Source organism: Sceloporus occidentalis, unplaced genomic scaffold (assembly GCF_023333645.1).
Source record: "Sceloporus occidentalis isolate IW3139 unplaced genomic scaffold, rSceOcc1.0.p SCAF_3, whole genome shotgun sequence".
Classification (NCBI taxonomy): Eukaryota; Metazoa; Chordata; class Lepidosauria; order Squamata; family Phrynosomatidae; genus Sceloporus; species Sceloporus occidentalis.
Window position 1 is genome coordinate 134,300,334 of NW_028316983.1, and position 20,065 is coordinate 134,320,398.

Consider the following 20,065-nt stretch of genomic DNA (forward strand, 5'->3'; position numbering starts at 1 on the left):
TGTACAGTTTTACTGATTTTATATCCTGTGTCTTTTATGGATTTGCTTAGATGATTTAAATGCATTTGAACTGACTATTTGTATTTTTTTTATTTACGGTATATCTTTTTGCCCTTTAAACTATATTTCTTTGAATTTCTGTAAGCTGCCCTGAATCATCATACTTTGGGAGAAAAGATGCAATATCAATGTGATCACTCTTCAGGTGTAAAAGTTCAGCCCAGTACAAAATATGGTTCATGTTAAAAAGTACTTGCTGTTTATGTGGTACTTATGTGCAACCTATGAGGTACAGCCATCACACGCTATCTCCAAATCCTCCTCAGAAACCAACCTACCACTTTCCACTGATCTTAAGTAGGAAGAGGTTCACAAAACACCAACATTAGCTGTATTTGTCATAGCTGAAGCAGCTTTCTTTCCTTGAGGGTCTTTTCAATGCAATAGTTTTGTGCCAATTCTAATGTGGGCAACACAGAACAGGCTGCATTTCCGACAGATACACGACAAGGCATTGATGCGCTTATTCACCCTCCACACCTTATTAGGCAAAAACATGTTTTAACCCTCAGGCACATCACTTTCTTCAGAAGCAAAGCACAGTTCGGATATGGAGGCCAACAAATTTCCATATATCAATGCTAATTCATTTGTCATCATGTATAAATCACCTAGTTGGGGAAACATTCTCACTAGCTTGATATGTTCCTCCCAAAGAAATATGATAAAGAGAAAAAATGAAGTATATCCTTTAAAAGATTTCCATCATTCCCCTGGTTATCTCTTTGCCCTATCATACCAACCTATTCCTCTGCCTACTTTGCTCCTCTGACTCTACCATCTCAGCCAAATGAGAATCCTGCTTGCTTAAATAACTCCCCCCACTTTCCCTTATGCTTGGAGTAGAAAATGTATTTGATGCTATTTCTCTCTTTGCACTGAGAGATGTGTTGGACTACAGCTTCCAAAAAGACAGAAAGCTCCTAGCCATGTTAGCTAGGAAAGATTGTATTGCTAGGGGTGGAGGTGGAGGTGTCTGTAGGTCAACGTATCTGAGTTGGAAGAAAGTGCTAGGGAAAGATGGTTTTCTAATGTCTGTTGTTCTCTTCTCAGAATTTCCAAGGTGCAATATCTGAAATTACCATTTGAGTGCACTAGGGAATACTTTCTTGTATTTTTTCAATGGCACAACATTAACACTGATTGCAAATTTAATAATGACTGATTTTAAAAGTTGCTTTCTTAGATTGCAGTAAAGTGACAAGTAACCTACTGGGTGATCAGAATAATAAGCAAAGTAACTAGTTATTTTTAAAGAGTAATGTTGCAAGCTCTGCATAAGCTGATATCATTTGTTTGCCTGTGCCTACTAAACCTGAGGTTCATGCATCCTCTGATTTGTAAGGTAATACGCTACAATACATAAGCACCTGGGAAAACACCGTTTTTGTAAGAAATGAAAGCTGTATTTATAGGCATTAACATTCTATAGTGTTCTAAGTATGAGTGCCCTGATTGCTGTATGAATGAATGAATAGGCAGGGCCTTTGATGTGTGTGCGCATGTGCGCGTGCGCACACACACACCTCATCTCACCTAACTCCCTCAAAATTATTACAGCTGCTTAATGACTATGGATGACTCCTGGGCTGGTAATTCAACTACAAAGAGGGCAGAGACCTTCACCAGATACATGTATAAAGATCAAACTACAAAGCTCAAATTACACCCCATAACAACTGAATGCATCACTGTCTTAAAATTTCTTTCCAATTGTAGCCAAGAAGATGCCACCATCTAAATGTGTGTGTGTGTGTGTGTGTGTGTGTGTGTGTGAGTGAGTGAGTGAGTGAGAGAGAGAGAGAGAGAGAGAGAGAGAGAGAGAGATTTTCCATGCTGTTTTCCTGATGAAAATAGCAACCCCACTCAAAAAGCTATTTACCCTGGTAGAACAATGCAGCGCTCTCAGTTATCTTCTGTCTCTGTTAGGAATGCCACGTTGCGCGCCCCCCCAGTTATGCTCCAATTTGTATACTTGTAACTAAAATGAATATAATTCTCTTGTTTCTTATTCAAAGGAAAACAAATCCTGTAGTGTTGCCTCTGGACTTCCCAGTGTTCCAAAGAGCACTGTTTTAATTTTACGTTCGAATTCATTACAATACCTTTTTGCTAGTCACAAAATCATTTTCTTATTTGTCCTTCAAGATGGCACTCTGCTAGAATGAAACAGCACATTTCAACTTGCACATTTCAGTTTATTCAGAATGAAGATCTCTCCTTTTGAAGATGTTTGGCAGAGCAAGTTGAAAATGCTCTTTCATTCTAGTAAAGAGAGGCATTGCTTCAGTTACACATCTAGCATCCCCCTCAGTTTCCTTGCTCATTTAAACCTGTCACAGCTTCTGAGCCCTGTTTCTAAGCCTGTTATTATTAGGATCTTGCCTCCTCCTTGAAAGTGACATTCAGTGAGTTCTCAGATAACAACACCACCTCCTGCTAGAATCTTTCAAAACATGGCATAAGTCATAGGATGCAAAATACCTGAAATGAACAAGGGTAATTATGCTAACTGCTTGTCAATGTCAAAACTAGGCATGAAAGTTTTGAAATTGCTTTACTGTATTTTCTGCAACAGTTTACCAGTGGGGCAAACAGTTTTATAGGATAGTTGAACTATAGGTGCTAAAGGAGGGGGCACATGCTCTCTCTATCTCTCTCTCTCTCTCTCTCTCTCTCTCTCTGTACCATACAAAAACAGAGAGCTGTGTATGTCCTTTAAATTGATCACAGAAATAATAAATGAGATGAGAAGGCACATGTGCTCATTCTACATTCAAGCAATGTCTCAAGAGAAAGGCTTGTGGGTTGCAACTGAGGGGAAATGGGGGGGGGGGGAGGTCTCTGCCATTCCTACTAACTTTCCTTTCTAGTTGGACATACCACTTCAAAAGTCATCTCCAAATACTCTCCAGATGTTTAGGTCTATAACTTCCACAATCCCTGGCCTTTGCCTATGATGGCTGGGGTTGCTGGGAGTTGAAATCCCCAACCTCTGGCAAGCATAGGCTGGGAAAGCTGCTCTAGACCATAACAACGGGATGTTACCTTCTCCTGCAGCATCCTCTTGTTGCATATAACACACAACCAATCTGCATTTTACTTGCTACTCATTCATTCTAGACCAGAGTTAGGGAAACTAGCTCTTCAGATGTTGTTGGACTCCCAGCTCCCAACAAGTCTAACTGATATGGCCAGTTGTTATGGTGCTGTAGTTCTATAACTTCCAGAGGGTGAAACACCTCTAGTCTAGAGCAAAAGAAAGCCCAGACTCACAGAACAAACCACAACTGATAGGAACTATTCTAAATGGGGCATAATTTCTGGGGGAATGTTGGCTCACTGGATCATCTTTGAGGAGCCATAATTTGTCAATAAGGACCCAGTAGCATCATGGGGGGAGGTGCAGCCCTCACCGGGTGATACCCCAGAAGAAGGGTGACACCTGGCTGAGTGCTCCCTCATATCTCCATGCCACAGGGAGAGACCCAGGGCACCCCTTCCTCCCTGCTCAGCACAGCTTTACTTATATGTAGATTAGGTCAAAGGTTTGCTAGTAAAATGCCATTTTACCCATTTATCGTGCTCACAGTTATAAAAGTACAGCGGGCCCCTTCCCTTATGCGGGGGATCTGTTCCGAATCCCCTCACATAAGGGGAAATCCACGTATGCTCGCACCCCATTGCAAAACAAAATGGCTTGGGGCAGTGTGCACACCACAGGCACATGTACCATTTGTTTAACTGTTGCACAGCTTCTGCATAAGCTGGAAGCCACTTATAGTGCACCTGTGTATGGCACGGGCACACTGTATATTGCAAGCCAACAAGGCATTACATAATGATATACAGTATGTGTAATAAACCATAAATAAATCATATTGAATGGATTTATATTTATACAGTCTGCCCTTCATATCTGCAGGGCTTCCATTCCAGACCCTTCCCCATGGATAAGAAAAACACAGGACCTTGAGTCCCATTATCCTTAATAGTGAGCATGACACACGTGTGGCTGCATTACACGCACCAATTGAAAGCAATGGGGCTTACCGTCTGTGCATGTTTAAATCCACAGATGGCAAGCCTGTGGATACTGACAGCCCACTATATTAGTGTTTTTAGCTTTTATTTTGTATTGTCCTACATGTTTTTTTAATGTTCTACATTTTACAGTGCCTTGTCCTCCTTTGTGATTATGACATCTCATCACCCCTAGGTACATATGCTACTCTCCTGAGCAAGCACAGGCAAGTGAAGCAAAGTGAAACAAAGCTCCCCTCCATTCCTGCCTTTTGGGATCCTGTGAACTAGATACGACTTTGATCGTAACCACTATTGTTTGGAGGGGTGGGAAGGTGATGTGCAGAGGGAGCACAATTTGGTATCCCCAGGTTCAGGAGCAAACCACAGATAATGTGGATGCATAAGGAGGAAAGCTAAGAGTGAACAGCAAAATGGCAAGATGACAAAGCAAACTAAGGCAAGGCAGAGTAAAGTAAATCAAAGCATACAAGGCTGAAAATACAGCCAAAACTGACACAAACCTCGTTCTGCTTTTTTTAACAGAGAAACTTCAAATGATATAGAATTTAGATTGTCTAGGATCACACCTGGTTATTTTTTTAAAAAAACTTTATAATGTCCACAGTTCTAAATTTATCTGAATAAGAGCATTTATTTTCTGTTGTTACAAAAGACATTCCCTCAACACTGCTATAATGATCCTTCTGTCAAAAAGAATTGGTTCATCTGTTAACAACGTATGTATATTAGTTTGGAGGCTACACAGTAAAACTGCACAGTGCTGTTCTTTACCATAAAGGATTACTGTTCACAGAATTTTCAAAGCAATGGACCATATCGAAAGAACAGCTATGTCAAGAGTCCAATGTTCCCTTTATCCTCCAATTTTCTTTATTAAAAACCAAAGTACGCAGACAAAAAGTGCAGAAAGATAGCAGTAGTAATTCCACATCTTGTAGACTTAGGTGAAATTGCAACAAACAACAGCCTTAAATAGATTTCTGCCTAGCTTTTCCCCTCCAGCCTAATTGCTAATCTTTTTAAAACATCCAACAAGACAAAACGAAGAGTAGGAGGCAAGGGAAGGGGACGTGAAATGCTGAGAAGTGTTTTACCTGCTGCCGCTTCTCAAACTCCAGCTTAATGCGTGATTTGATACAATTGCAGGTGTCCTGATAGGTCTGCTGCAGAGCAATCTCCATCAATTGTTTGTGGTAGGCTCCTGCTAGGTTCCCACAGATGAAAATGATAACATTTGCCAGAATCTGGAAGAGCAATGAAAAGGTCAAGGCTCTAGTTAGGCAGCGAACAATATCCAAATGTATGTCTCCAGCTCATGTTGAAAGTTTATTTGTGTAAATTCTATAGCCTCCTGCACCCTCACAGTTATTGCCATAATATGTTATTTTAGACTTAAGAAAAGGGGACATTGACAACACTATATTTGTTTGCACTTGGAGGTACTTTATCTCCTAGCACAAGTCAAATCCATTCTCTGGTGCTAAATATTAATTATCTATATGTCCTCCCCAATCTCTTACTTAAGCTGCTACATTGTATCTTTGAGAATTATTGAGGCACTCCTAGGAATTCCTCCCAACAGAAATGGAACTATAACAGTTCCATTGTACAAGAAAACAAGTATGTTGCAGAGAAGGGTGATAAGCCTGACATACAAGAAGTTATTTTAGATTTAATGGTGACATTCCAGAGTCTATAAAATTATTGTGGAAATAAGTGCAATAGCTTCCAGCATTCTTTGACAACTAAAACAGCTCAGCACATTATTCCCCATGACAGGCCCTCCTCTCATGGCCGTGTCTTATACATCACCAGTGGTAGGTAACTAGGAAGAATATAGACACAGTATGATCAGAACCAATTAAATACAGATAGTAAGAATTGCAATATGGACAGCTGGGTGAAGTTGTACATTGAAGCTATATAAGAAGCAATACAGCTAGGCGGTTTTTTTAAAGGTTGGATTTCTTTGAATAGAGACTGCTTGAACAACAGTCAACACAGCTAACTTTGTTGAATATCCCCTTCCCAACATACAATCTTAACCATATCTATTGAGAAGTAAATCTCACCAAGTTCAGTAGGGCTTAATCCTTAGTAGTATGTTTGAAATTGCAGCCTGCAGGACTGCTAATCTTTACTCCTGAATGCTCCTATTGTCCTATCTAACATATCCAAAGTGCTAGGCTTCCTTCTTCCTGCAGTGGCCTTCTGGAAACTGATCTGAGACACTTAAATCCTTCTTACCAGAAGCACAGAGGCTGGAATAAACATTTCCTATCCTGGAAATATTCCCTGGTTAGGAAACCAGAAGAAAAGGAATGATCTCCTCATTTCAGCTGGATTTGGGAACAACCCCTTTTGCTACTTTTTCATTTCTTAGAATTTATATTTTTCATTCAAGTAACATGCTCTGAACAAATGTGGCTGATGCTTAATGTATATACTTAACAACATCAGAAAAAAACTGCCCCTTTAACAGCACATCATCTGATTCTTTTAACACCAGGAATTCAGAAACTGGAAAAGTTACATTTTTGTACTACAGCTCTTAGAATCCCACACTGCCCCATTCTGGTTGAAGGATTCTGGATGCTGTAGTTCAAAAAAGTAACTTTATGAAGCTCTGCAGAAATCTACTGCTGCAAAATGGGGATAGGGAGTCAAAATGTTTCCTGTGACAGAACAAGAGATAATGTACATCTGCCAGTAACTAGATAAAAACAGTTGTTTCCCCAAATCTCCCCTCTGCAGGCAGCTTTTGTACTGTGGCTCATTTGGTACATGGATTTCTGAATAGAAGATTTCTGGATAGAAGATAAATAATGCACAAATCTGCACAAAGCACGCATCATGATGCTGCTCATTCAAATCAACATGTGTGCTGATGGCTGCTAACTGGAAAAATAGATTTTTCCAAACAAAACACTTGAATAGATCTTTGCAATGTATCATTCATGCACTCTAAAGGACAGTTGTGTCACACAGAGGGATGGGAAAGTCACGAAACAATAGACAAGAAATCAATTTCCAGTGAATATGGGGACCAACTCCCCCACCCCACCCCAAACAAACCAACAAGACTACACTGTTGCCCATTTTGGAGCAACGAATACATTTTGCCTCATATGACTTGCTTTATACTGAATAAAACCATGAATCTTCTAAGAAAAGAAATAATTGGCAGCCTGAAAAAAAGTCCATTCTGACTTACATCTTGTACGTAGAGAGACCTATATTTATTTTGATGATTGGAACTACCGCAGGCAATCAGATTGCAGCAACATTTAGAGAACTTTCTACCTTTTACCATCTTGTTGTGACATCTTCAAATGATGCTTATTGATGAACAGTCAGTGCACTCTTCCTCATTTAACAGTAAGCCAAAACTTTTTTTTATAGAATCATAGATTCTATGACAACTAAATACAGTATATAATTTATTTGTAGAACTTTTACGAAACAAAATCTGTCAATTTAATAAAATCAATAGATTTTTGTTTGGAAATTATCTTTCCCCCCAGGCACATCCCCAACAAGAATCTACATAGACTAGTGAGTAGAATTCAGAATGAAATAAATATTCAGTCTTTTAAATAAATGACCAATTATTTATGATTCTGATTTTTTAAAAAAAGTTTGCCTCTCCTCAGAAATTAATACTTTGGTCTATCCATCACACAGTGCTACAAAGCCATTTATTTGCTACTCTATGTGACTTAAACTTCAGAATAGCAAAGCAGTGGTAAATATTTGGAACCAAACATTTTTGGTGCAAAAAATGGGCAGTAATAATAGGCCCTTTGTTTATGTTTACTTAAGACTTGTACTACAACGAAAAATATTTTGCACATTCACAGATTTGAGTGTCTTGTGTACATCAAGTGGTAAAATATGACAAAACCATCTCCATCGCACCGTGTTTCCACTTTAACTACCATGGCAACATCCTATGGGAAGCCTGAGGTTTATCACCCAGGGAGGCACTAGAGTGGGTCTTTGGGTGAGATTTCCTCCCTTGACTGCAAACCCCAGGATTCCATAAGATGCAGGTATGACAGCTAAAGTGGAATCATAGTGCTGTAATTATGTAGTATGAAAGGGCTCAATGGAGGATGGTGAATGTTCGTGCAAGGCAATGTAATAATGCTCATTTCAGGAAACCCAACAAGAGAGTCTTGCAATGCCTAGAGGGAGAAAAGGAAGGAAGAGACAAGTCTCACCTTCATTGAATGAAAAGGCCACAATTTTATTGGTTACAGTTTCAACACAGCTTCGACTTCCACATAGGATCTAGATTTCAAAAACTGATTGACCCACCTACAAATCAGTGTCCTCCTCAACCTGCCTTCTGGAAAACAGTGGAAAGGGTGGTGATAAATAGGTGCCTGCTGCAGTGTGGGGTGCTGGATGGTATCTCCCCCCCCCACACACACACACTCACCTGATATCCAGAAGTGAAGCTAAGGCTACCAGGCTGAACTAATACCTCTAGGTCTTGCTGCTGAGGTTTCTTGAAAGAAGCTCCTTGGCTGAGTCCACTAGCCTACCCACTCCTGATACTGGATATGGTTGGTTGCTGCCAAACACCAAGAGCCCATACAGACAGGTCAAAATAAAGCTGCTTTGAGTCACTTTGGAGGTATGCTGTTTAAATGATGCATGCGTCCTAAGAGTCTGAAAGCTGCGCCAAACCCATGTACCAGTCCTAAGGACCGGAGCGCAGCTTTGGTGCAGCTTCTGGCCTCTTAAGACATGTATATTATTTAAACAGCATACTTCCAAAGTGACCCGAAGCAGCATTATTTTGGCCTGTCTATACGGGCCCTAACTCTTCTAATAAAGTTGTAGCAATGATAAATACAAAATTCTTATATGAAAACAACTCTTCCCACAGATGAAATGAATCCCTGAAGAGTGAAAGCCAATGCACACTTGAGTAAAATTCCTCCTCTGCTCCATCAATAGCTAGCTGCCTAGTATCATGGCAATGCCTCAAGCCCTGACTTGCTGAAGGCCATATGTACACAGAGAAAAGTTAGTGAGAAAGTCTGCATTGCAGACGCCATGTAATTAATCCTTCATGCTCAGGGAATGGACCTGAATGATGTTCATTCACTGCTGCACTGGCCTGGCCTCTGGAACCAGCCAAGCCCTTTGCCCTGGATATTGTCCAGGGATATTGTCTTGAATTTGTGCAAATAAGGTGTTTAAACTTATATTTTAAAATATATTTTAAACTTTTTTTGCCTTTATGCTGCCTTGAGTTCTTCTGAGAGAAAGCAGGGTATAATAATCTAACAGAGTGGGTTTGGAGCAGCTGGAGCTGCAAGAGCCCAAGCCTGTTGACATTTCAATTATCAGCTGCCTGTCAAAAAAGGAAGAGGAGCTGGAGCTATCATTTATGCCAAAACAGCTATGTAACAGGTTCAAATTTAACCTGTATATATGCAGCACCTTAGCTGTTGAACAGGGCTATTGAATTTAACACACAAACCACTTCCAATGCTCATATGATCACTGCTTGGTAAATTAGTTGTTTTGACTACCGTTCCCATGGGGTTACAGCCAACATAGATACCATTCATGCTGGTAGGGGATTCTGGTAAAAGTAGCTTTTCCAAGTTCTATTTATGATGTCCAGCTAAATCAAAAAGGGGTGGGAGTGGTTTCTGGCCACTATTCCAAGCCCTTTCTATTAAAAAACCACTCTAATCCTTTCACTTAGAAGTACAGTACTGAGAGTATTTTACTAAATGGCTCAGTAAGTATTAAACATGCTCCAATATTGCGCTTTCAGCCATCAGCACAAAAGTATTAGGATGACTGAAAAGTACATTTTAAAATTTTAATGAAATTGGATTTTGAGAGGCCCTCCCAGAATACATCTAAGCTCTTATCTCCAGCATGCTGGCTCCTTGCTCCAATGTGTTTCAGACATCTTGATAGCCAAATCAGACCTTTTTTTCCCCTGAACTGAAATGGATGCACACTTTGTTCTTATTGTTTATCACAACAATAACAAAAAGTCCTAAGAAGTTTGTTGGAATCAGTAGTTGTGGTTCATACTGGGTTTCCTGGCTCCAGACATCTCCTTCCTTCCTGCAGGTTTTGCCCCAAAGCAAGGATGGGGCAATATACAAGGGTATGTGTAGCAGCAAACCTTCTGAGCCAGTACTTTTAATTAGTACTCCCCGTTTTTTCCTTACACTTGACTAGGAAGTAGAAGCGTAGACTCCTATTTTTTTAACACCAGGCATGCCCAAGCCCAGGAGTGCTGCTGCCTTGGAGGGAGGCAACTAGAAGCAAAGAAGTTCCCCTGCAGATCACTGAAGAGATGGTGCTGCTGGGAAAAGAGACAATCAGCACTGCCTTCTTCGTCCTCATCCCCCTCCATCTCTCATGCCAGTTTAATAGTTAGAACAGTGGCCCTATAGATGTTGCTGGATTATCCTGGCTATAATACCCAGAAATGAGAAGTGCCTAGTTTCCTAATACATAATGCAAAAGAAACAGGAATGAGCAGATGCAGAGGTGGCAACAGCCAGCAATACCCAGGTATGTTGCAAGAACTCTCACTTTCTTTCACTAATCTGGAGAAGCCCAAAGATGCATCCGACTGCACTTAGGGTTTACAGGAGCTCTTCGCTATTCAGTTTAATTTATTCACACAACATAACAGCAAGCTCTCTCCAATGTCACAGAGCTTGGAAATTACTATTTTAACCAAATTAAATGTGAAAAACTAAAAGGACTCAACAAAATACAAATATAGGATACATCCTGCTGTGAAAAATCCTCCCATTAGTGATAAGATTTGGAAAATAGAGCAGATTTAAAAGGAAAAACAGGAAAACCAAAGTTCAGCAATGCCTTAGTTCAGACCAGCCTGAAAGGCCAGCCTGAGGGTGGAGTTGGGGTGTTGCATCCAGATGATGCATGCCCCAACTCCAACCCCAAGGCGCTATGAGGCCATGCACTGCTCCCCACGATGTGCAGTGTCATGGCATTCCTCCGGTGCTGTGTCCATACGACGCAGAGCCTAAGGAGCACCTTATAGCTGTTGGCAACACAGCTATGGCACTCTTTCCAGAGTGAAAAAAGCAGCCACTTTTTGCACCTCCTTTTCACACCCTGGAAATGCTGGATCGGGGCTGCAACGTGAGGTTGCCGTGGCCCTGATCCAGCTGAAGAAGGGGCAGCTGAAGGCCGCCCCTTCAGGGCTGTTTGTACAGCCCCAAAGAGACTAAAGTAAATCTTACACTGCCTAGTAAAATGGTTTCTGCTGAACAGAATAATCAAATCCATCTAGTCTTTCCCTTGTTTATTCAGCCTCCTAATAGTTGCTAGCAGTGAGAAGGAATACCATCAAGAAAACCAGATAGGGAAGTTTTTTAAGTCTGGGAGAAAACTGAAGGTTCCTTTCTTCTTGTTTCATCCTCCCTCCCTCCTCTTTTTTACCCTTTTTTTCCAGGGAGAATGCTACAAAGGTATTTAATAGGTAATTGTGAGCCGGTAGACTGAGAAAGGTTTTGTTGACTACTAACTTCAACACATTTTTTGCAAAGCTGTCTTAAAATGTGTTTTACATTGGAGTAGCAAGTCTCTTGTGTGCCTGTTATAGTAAGAAAAGTCACCAGAAATGTCACACAAGGAACATAGTACAACTTTCCTGAAATAACTCCACTGGATCCCATTTATAACCAAGAAAGCTCTGGCAACCTAAAGACTGAACAGATTTATTGTGTCATAAGCATTCAAGGACTAGAGCTACTTAATCAGCTACATGAAGGTTATCCCCTGTATGTACAAGATACACGATACACTGTATTTTTTGAAACTTGTTTCTGTGTTTTTTGAAGGTTTTATTGACTGAGACTGTGCTAAACCTCCTTTTTGGTGAATTTAATGATAGACATTTTAAAAAATGAAATAAAACTAGTGTGTTTCTACTAAATTAAAATGGTATGCTGAGGAAGCAGAACAGGCTCTTCCAGAGAGGATTTTTCAAATGAAGGACATGCTGTTCCAGTGTATCTGGTATCTTCTACCTAAACAGAAAGTATGCCAGTCTCCATATTGATTGCTGCTGGCTCAAACAATATGCATAACAAAAGCCAAAGAGCAAAAACAATTTCTTCTGATCCAGCTTTCCCTGCTGCTACAGTATAAACTGTAATTGATCCTGTAAATTTTGGGCAAGCCATAAGATAACAAGTTGAGTCTCCTGCCTTGTAAGCCCTGTTATACAATGTAGCCTTTGTAAAAGCTGGATCTCCATCTATTAGGAGCAGGGCTTTCTGTACAGTGGCTCTGAAACTGTGAAATGCACTCTCCCAAGAAGTCCATTTGTCTTCCCAGTTATATCCTTTTGGAAAGTATTTGAAAGTGTTATTCCACCAAATGCTTGGAAGCTCATACAGTACTTTTCAGAAGGCATATTTAGATTTTGCTTTTCTCTTATTCATGTTTTACGTTTTCAGTTATTTAAAAAGACTGTCATATGTTTTAACTGTAGTTAAATTTTTAACATGTGAACTGTTTTGGATGGTGACTTCCTCAACATATTGCTTGTTGCATTCAGGGTGCAAGCATTGAATCACACTGTTGAACCTCAAGTCATGTTTTGTTTAATGTCATAGATTTTGCTAGTGCTTCTGCTTTTAAAAGTTATTGTTTCACTCAGATATGCACAAGTGATGCCACACTTGGAAGCACAGTGATATGGTCCAGAGTTTTCATTTGGTATTTTTATTTCAGTTCTCACCAGCAGCCTCTTTAAGGCAGGAGGCCAATGGAAAACAACCATAGGAGGCTTTTTAAAGATATGGTGAATTAGCCATCAGGAATAACTTTGACTGCCAAATGATAATAGGGAGATGACAGGTATCCCCTGCCATAGGTACACAACTATCCAGATTTTAATTACCTCTATTCTGTAGAGGAGACATATAATGGTAAATATGGCAACCCTATAGATATGGTCAATGCCACCAGATGGATATCCTCTTTGAAACAGGTAGTGTTTTAGTTCCTGATTACTTGTTGGTAGATATTATTATTGTTACATCTACATTTATTCCCATAAATAACTGACCATATGATGGAGCTTTGGGCCTATTGGTGTGCTTTTCACTTGTTTCCGTTAACAGTTAAATTATTACCTAGGAGGACCAAAGGTAGTAATAGCTTCTGCATAAGGTGTTTAGTTGACTTTGAAGTTTAGGAATCCAATAAGAGACAATGTCATTATAAGATATATTAGTATAAAGGAGAGTAGAACGTTAAATCCCTGGGTTGCATGCAGCCCCTGAGACCTCTAAAATACAGCTCCTGAAACCCTTCAAAGCCCCAGACTACTGTAAAGAAAACTGGGCTGATTTTTGGATGGTTTTTCATCCACCCACCCAAATTTTGCTAAAACCACAGTGGTATGATTTCTTTGATCTTCCAAAGCCCACCTAAACCACACAAAAAAATTAAAAACTAGCCAAAATAACACTGCAACACTTTGTGCTTGCCAAAACACACCACTGCAACCTGCTGAGCAGATGCAAGGTGGAAAAATGCCCCCTTTGAAGTTGCCCACCCATGGTTTAAAGTGATGTGACTTCAAATAATAGGAGTATGGTATCATTGTTGAAAGTACGTTGTTTGTTCAAGGCTCACATTTTTATTTTTAAAAGTCATTAATATCTTTATGATGGAACATTCTAGAGCAGAGACTGTGGTTGTAGACCATATAGTAAAGAGTGTGTGTGCGTTTGTGTGCGTGCCTGTGCTGTTGCCCAAAACAATGAAATGCTACCTAATGGAAGTATGCTTTTGTTGTAAATTCCTTCACTGGGAGAGAGTTGGAATAGATGACAACTGGAGTTTCTCTGAACCCTTTAAAATTCCATGATTCTACTACTCATGGAAGTAGTAAATTCCCTTCAGTACAGTATTTGGCTGCCCTGGAAACAAATATTAGTAAAAATCCTATGCATGCACTTAAATTCATCAGGTACATGCACAGAACTCTCTGGACCATGGCATCTATCTATTTTAGTGCAACTTGAAAAGGCAACTTTGAAATCAACCAATCAAAATCAGTCAGTCAATCTAAGCAAAATATGCTGCAAAACTGGGTTGCAGGCTTCACTTGGATGCGTGTGTGTGTGCGTGTGTGTGTGTGTGAGTGAGTGAGAGAGAGAGAGAGAATGAAGAGTGAAAGACAGAAGAAAGAAACTATCATTCACAAGAGGGAAAGAAGGAAAATCGGTGAGAAACATTCAAATATTGTGGGTTATTTTTAAAGAATATATAAAAAATAACAAGTTAAGAGATTTGCAACAGAACTTCAGAAACGGAAAATGCAACCCAAGTTTGGGGGGGGGGGGGGGATACCTGATGTCTCCAAATACTTCCTGGGAAGTCATTGCTTCTTTGAAATAAGCAAATCGAGGATACAGATGAGAGTGTTATTCTGAAAATAGTCTTGAGTAGTAATTTTTTTGAAACTGTGAAGCAGGAACCTAATTTCAAAAAGGTGAAGCAATGACAGACCCTGCAACACTGATGGCTTAGAAACATACAGAAAGAAACATGCTTGTCATTTTGACAAAAGAGATAATACAAGGATGCAACTGTCAATTTACAAAGACCAATGGGGCCTGTAGCAAGCAACAGAACTTGAAAAGCTCTAACAAATCAAGAGTAAGAGCACCAGGAGACCATCATTCTAGTTTTGTTCTAGAACATGATAGAAGAAAGAATGTGCATACAGATATGGCAAACCCTTGGAAAAGATAATTTGTTATGTTCCAAAGGCAGGCCAACTTAATACTTTCATGTCATCATCAGTTTAGTTTACAATCCTTTCGGGCAGAGCTGGGTTCCAGGGGCCACAGGAATCTATTTGCCTTTGCATAATGACTGTCAAAAATCCCCAGTCTTCCTTCTAATTTTGAAGCTGGGAGAGGGTTAACAATCCTGCTCATCTCTTTAGTAAGGATGTTCAGTGTTTTAATTGAAGCCTGCCAATTTGGAGATATTCTTTTTTAAAATATATTTTTATTCATCTCATCATCCAATAAAACAAAGAAACAAAGAAACAAACAACAAACAAACATGTATTAACTGAAATACAAAAGTACAAAGGCTGACATCTCATTCATCCTATACAGTACATTATAAAATACACATATACCGCACAGAAGGTGACTTCCCCCCACCCAAGTCCTGCTGTAACTAAGATCAATGTTCAATCTTATATTTAATAGCATTGTATAACTCTACTTTAAACCCCAAACTGTATTTTTGAGATACAAATTCCAGTAAAGTTTATGCGCTATACCTCCTATGTATCTTTTGTTAAATAAACCTAGTATCCTATTTTCAAATGTAAGTTTACAATGTAATTTAATGTAAATCATTTTTTCCAAGTCTGACATGGAAATAAAGAAACTTATTTCTTGAGTGTATTCTTAACTTAATAGTCTCTTTCCAGCATTTCCCCAAATAGTTATAGAACAGTTGCCCTACCTTTTGTACATACTTTTCTGTTTTCCCTTTCATCCAATATGTCACTTTGTCATTTAAATAACCATTGTGCTACTGTTAGTGTTTCCTCTCTCTTCCACTTTTGTGCATCTATTATCCTTGCACAAGATAGCATATAAAAAACCAAATTACTGTGCCTTTTTTCTGTTTCTTTCTTAATCATTCCAAACAGAAAACCTCTGGTAAAAAAGCCACATCTATTTTTAGTTCCTATCATCATAATTGTATAAATTTCTGTCCAAAACTTTTTGGCTATGTGACATGTCCACAGCAAGTGGTAATATGAACTTGTCACATAAGAGCATTTCCAACAATTAGGTTTGGTACCTTTATATAATTGGGCAATTCTTTGTGAAGATAAGTGCCATCTCTACAACATCTTATAGTTGTTTTCTCTCAGGTCCTGGCATAAAGTATGTTTCATTTTATTATTCCATATTTCCTCCCATTCATGGTATTCTATATTGTGTCCTATATTTTGTGCCCATTTAACCATGCTATCTTTAATTATCTCATCTTCCATATCCCACTACAGTAGTAATTTATAACTTTTCGGAATCATATGTTTACTTCCAGTCTCTATTATTTTATCCCGTTTAGATTTTTTAAAAACTTGGCTTGACTTATCATCCATTGGTCAATATACTATACTTTAACAATTACCAAAAAAAGGAACTATAACCTTCTCTGAGTAGAATGGTGAAAGGTGAGAGTTTAGTCTGTCCCAGGTACCTAAATAAAGCACTGATCCTCCTCTATTCTCTCCACCGTGGTCCAAAACACACTGCAGAAATAATGCAGTTTGAGACCACTTTAACTGCCCTTGCTCAATGCTAGAAATTCTGGAAGCTGTAGTTTTGTGAGATATTTAACTTTCTTTGTCAGAAAGCTCTGGTGCCATAATAAACTACAATTCCCAAGATTCTTTAGTACTGAGCCAGGGCAGTTAAAGTGGTCTCACACTGGATTATTTCTGCAGTTTGTTTTGGACCAGTGTTGCTTCTACTGATCTTTTTTGACTGCCTGGGCTGGAAAATGGTGGTAGTGGCAGATCTTTGGCACTACTCCTCAATGGAGCAGCGAGAAGAATTGGTCTTTGGAGGATTTAAATGGAACATCTGTGTATGTCAGCTTTTCTGGGTTGAAATCAGGCAAAGTTATCACATTAAAGTTGAAGGTCACCATAAGTCACCATTTTCTTTGGTTTGCCTTTTCATCCTTTTTGACATGTGAGAATTTCCGTATCCCTACCTATGCTTGGTTGTCTCCTCCACACATCACACAGCCATGATTTACCACAGTTCCCTCCTCATCCAGCTATTAGGATGAGCACCAACAGTTATGCCTGCCAGAATTTTATATGTTCTTTGGCATCATTTTCCTGTCCTTTATCCTTTACATACTTTGTTCCATGCCTGTAGGTTTGACCCTCGATGTATCCATAGGTCATATCAAAACCCATAATCTGGTTCCCAAAACTTGCCCTTGACTTATACATGAGGTCGACTTATAGTCAAGTATATATAGTATGTGGAACTGTAACATATACATTTTTTTCCAGTATAGGAAGGCATTAAGTTATATTCCTAATAACATATCATGTATATATGCTGTCCAAGTGCACTGAGCCAGCCATTCAACACATAATGACCCACGTCCCAAAAACATACCTGCCAAACCAAGTGTTCCTTGATGATGTCTGTTGATGACAGACAGATGCTCAGCACAATGGTATGTGATGCAGCAGTAAGAACGCTGGCAATTATAGCATCTTGCATGTTGAAGGGCAGCATGGTATAGACCACAAAAATGATGAATAAGAAAAATGACACCTGTGCACAGAAAGACAAAGACAATTCTTGTAAAAAATAAATAAATTGAAAACACCCCCAAATGTATAAAAGCTAAAATTACACTGGCTGAAATCTAGTGAAAGGATTACTTAAAGTGTGCCCAAAAGAATATTTGAAGTTTTTGATGCAATCCACAGTAGCACACACCCTGATTTATTGTTTTTAAAGTCCTCTCTCTTTAAAATATTTGCTGTAAGGTATGGGATGGGGAACAGTTAGCTCCTCAGACATCTTGGACATTAATATCCAGAAGTCCCAATCACTGTGACCAGAGCTCATCTATCTTTCCTTTCTACATGTTGATGTGGCTTGAATCTCCCTCTCTCTATTATCCTGGCACCTCCCTTCTCCCCCATCTGCACCTCAGCCTCTCTTGTTTGCCAGGTGACAAGGAATTGTAACATACAGAACTCTCATGCATTGCTATAATCTCTGGGTCTTCTTATTAGACTTGAGACAACTATGCTGGATAAAGGCTCCTAAAGCTTTGGTGCCATCCCCACACCCTTCTGTATCAGTATAAATGCTGTCATTTTATGGATATGTATACTTTCCCACAGTGTATCCCCCCACCCCACACACACATTGACTGATTATAGAAAAACATGGGTTTATTGCCATGCTTCAGCTAATCACACACAAGCAGCAAGCAGCATGTAGGATATCACAGAAGTCTGGGTATCTGATTAGGCTGCTGCCACACTGGAGAATTAATGCAGTTTGTTTTAAGTGTCATGGCTCCATCCTATGGTATCCTGGGATTTGTCATTTTTTGTAGCACAGGGCTCTCTGAGAGAGAAGTCTAAATGTTTTTCAAAAATATAAATCCCAGAATTCCATAGCACTAAGCCATGGCAGATAAGGTTGCATCAAGCTGCATTCATTCTGCAGTCTAGATGTATCCTAGAAATTGTTATGCTTAACAATATGCTGCATGATTCAGTTGTAGACAGACCAGTAATTTGCTTGATGGTAGCGATGACCATGTTCCAATATTGTTTTATTAGTACATTAGTCAGTGCCACCAAATACGAGCAAATTTGCCACTTCTGTTTCTACAGCATTTACAAAGCTGAGCTGAAATTTTTTAAGGTATTTTGATAGGCATGTACTATCAAATCGTTTAATTTTTAATCAGTCTTTGGGCTCCCTTTTAATGTTTCCATAAATCAGGGATGAGAATCATGCAGCCCTCAAGAAGTGGTTGACCTATAGCTCTCATCATCCCTAGCCAGCATAGTCAGTGGTTATGACTGCTAGCACTGTGGTTCAGTAACATCTGCAGGACTACATTAAACCCCAAGAATGGATTACCCCAACTGTAAATATTAAGGAAAGTTGGCTGAGCATGGCTCACTCATTTTTTCGTCTTCTTCTTGATCTTCAAATGAGGCATGTTCATTATTTTATCATTATAAATTGTAACATTTCTGTACTGTATACTTTTGTGTATGTAGTATGTTTTAAAGGGTTCTAGGAGTTGGTGAAAACATGGAGAGGGAGGTACAAAAGGTCCCCAACTCTACTCTAAGGTATGGTGGAGGAAAGTCATTTTGGGACCCCTAAAGTCCCAATCCTAAAGTTCTTTTGGGACCCCAGAAGTAATTGTGCTATTGCAACCCAATAATTCTGTCTTATAATATTTGATTACAGTATTTGTTTAATTGACTGTTTCAAATGCATAGATTTGAATGCTCAGAAATATGTATGAAAGCAGGGGTATATAAGCCAGGGTTTGTTCATGTTTTGAGGGCCTGGTTGGTTTTGACTGTTGTCTTTATGGTCCACGGAAGTGCTTTCAAAGTACAAAGCAAAGTTCAGGATCTATTATCAGTGAACACAAAACTCTTATCAGTGAAGGCACAACTAATTAAGAGGACTGAAAGATGTGTCCTTGTGCTGCTTACAATTACAAGAAATATGTGTCTTGGTTGGTATTACAGTGACCTTTGCCAAAAATCTAAGAACCAGTCAGAAACCCATCTTAAATTGTGCAATGACCCAGCAATGGGCTACAGTATCTCTAGCATAGCTAGGTGCATATTGCTTGCATAGTATTATTTGGTACTTAGAGAGAACATAAACTATATAATGCACTCACAACTATCCAGAAAAGAACTAAAAAACAGACACTCCAAAATTAAATAGCCACACTATGTTTATTACATTTCAGGTTTGCAGCATCAAATATCTGATAACCAAAAAAACATGCAACCGGAAGATTTAGTCAGTATATCCCATTCAAATATTAAATGTTAAGCCTTGAACATGAGAAAACACTGATAAGCCTGACTGTCACTGCTTATTAGAATTACTGATCCAGTCAAATTCACAAATTGAAATCAGTTTACATCTGAACTACCTGTACCACTGCAAACATTCAGGAGCATATAGAATATTTGCTCCCTCTCTTCCTTTCCAAGATTGAAACGCAATCTATTGGAATGCTATGAACCTCTTTTTATTTTTTAGATATGCATACTGGTGCTTTTACATCACTACTGACCTATAGCTATCTATGTGGTAGACTTCTTTAAGGTAACACATTCTGCAAAATTAAA

At 39.2% G+C, this 20,065-nt stretch overlaps 1 protein-coding gene across 1 annotated transcript in view; it reads right to left on the reverse strand.

Annotated features, from left to right (window-relative positions):
* The window catches only part of LOC149316845 (adenylate cyclase type 2-like), a 146,733-nt gene that overhangs the window by 74,283 nt on the left and 52,385 nt on the right, over positions 1-20,065 (reverse strand). Inside the window, exons 3-4 of the mRNA XM_089516382.1 lie at positions 17,322-17,483; positions 5,202-5,351 (exon numbers count right to left, since the gene is read on the reverse strand). Of these exons, the coding sequence (XP_089372508.1) occupies positions 5,202-5,351; positions 17,322-17,483 (312 nt within the window). The remainder of the gene's footprint in view (positions 1-5,201; positions 5,352-17,321; positions 17,484-20,065) is intronic.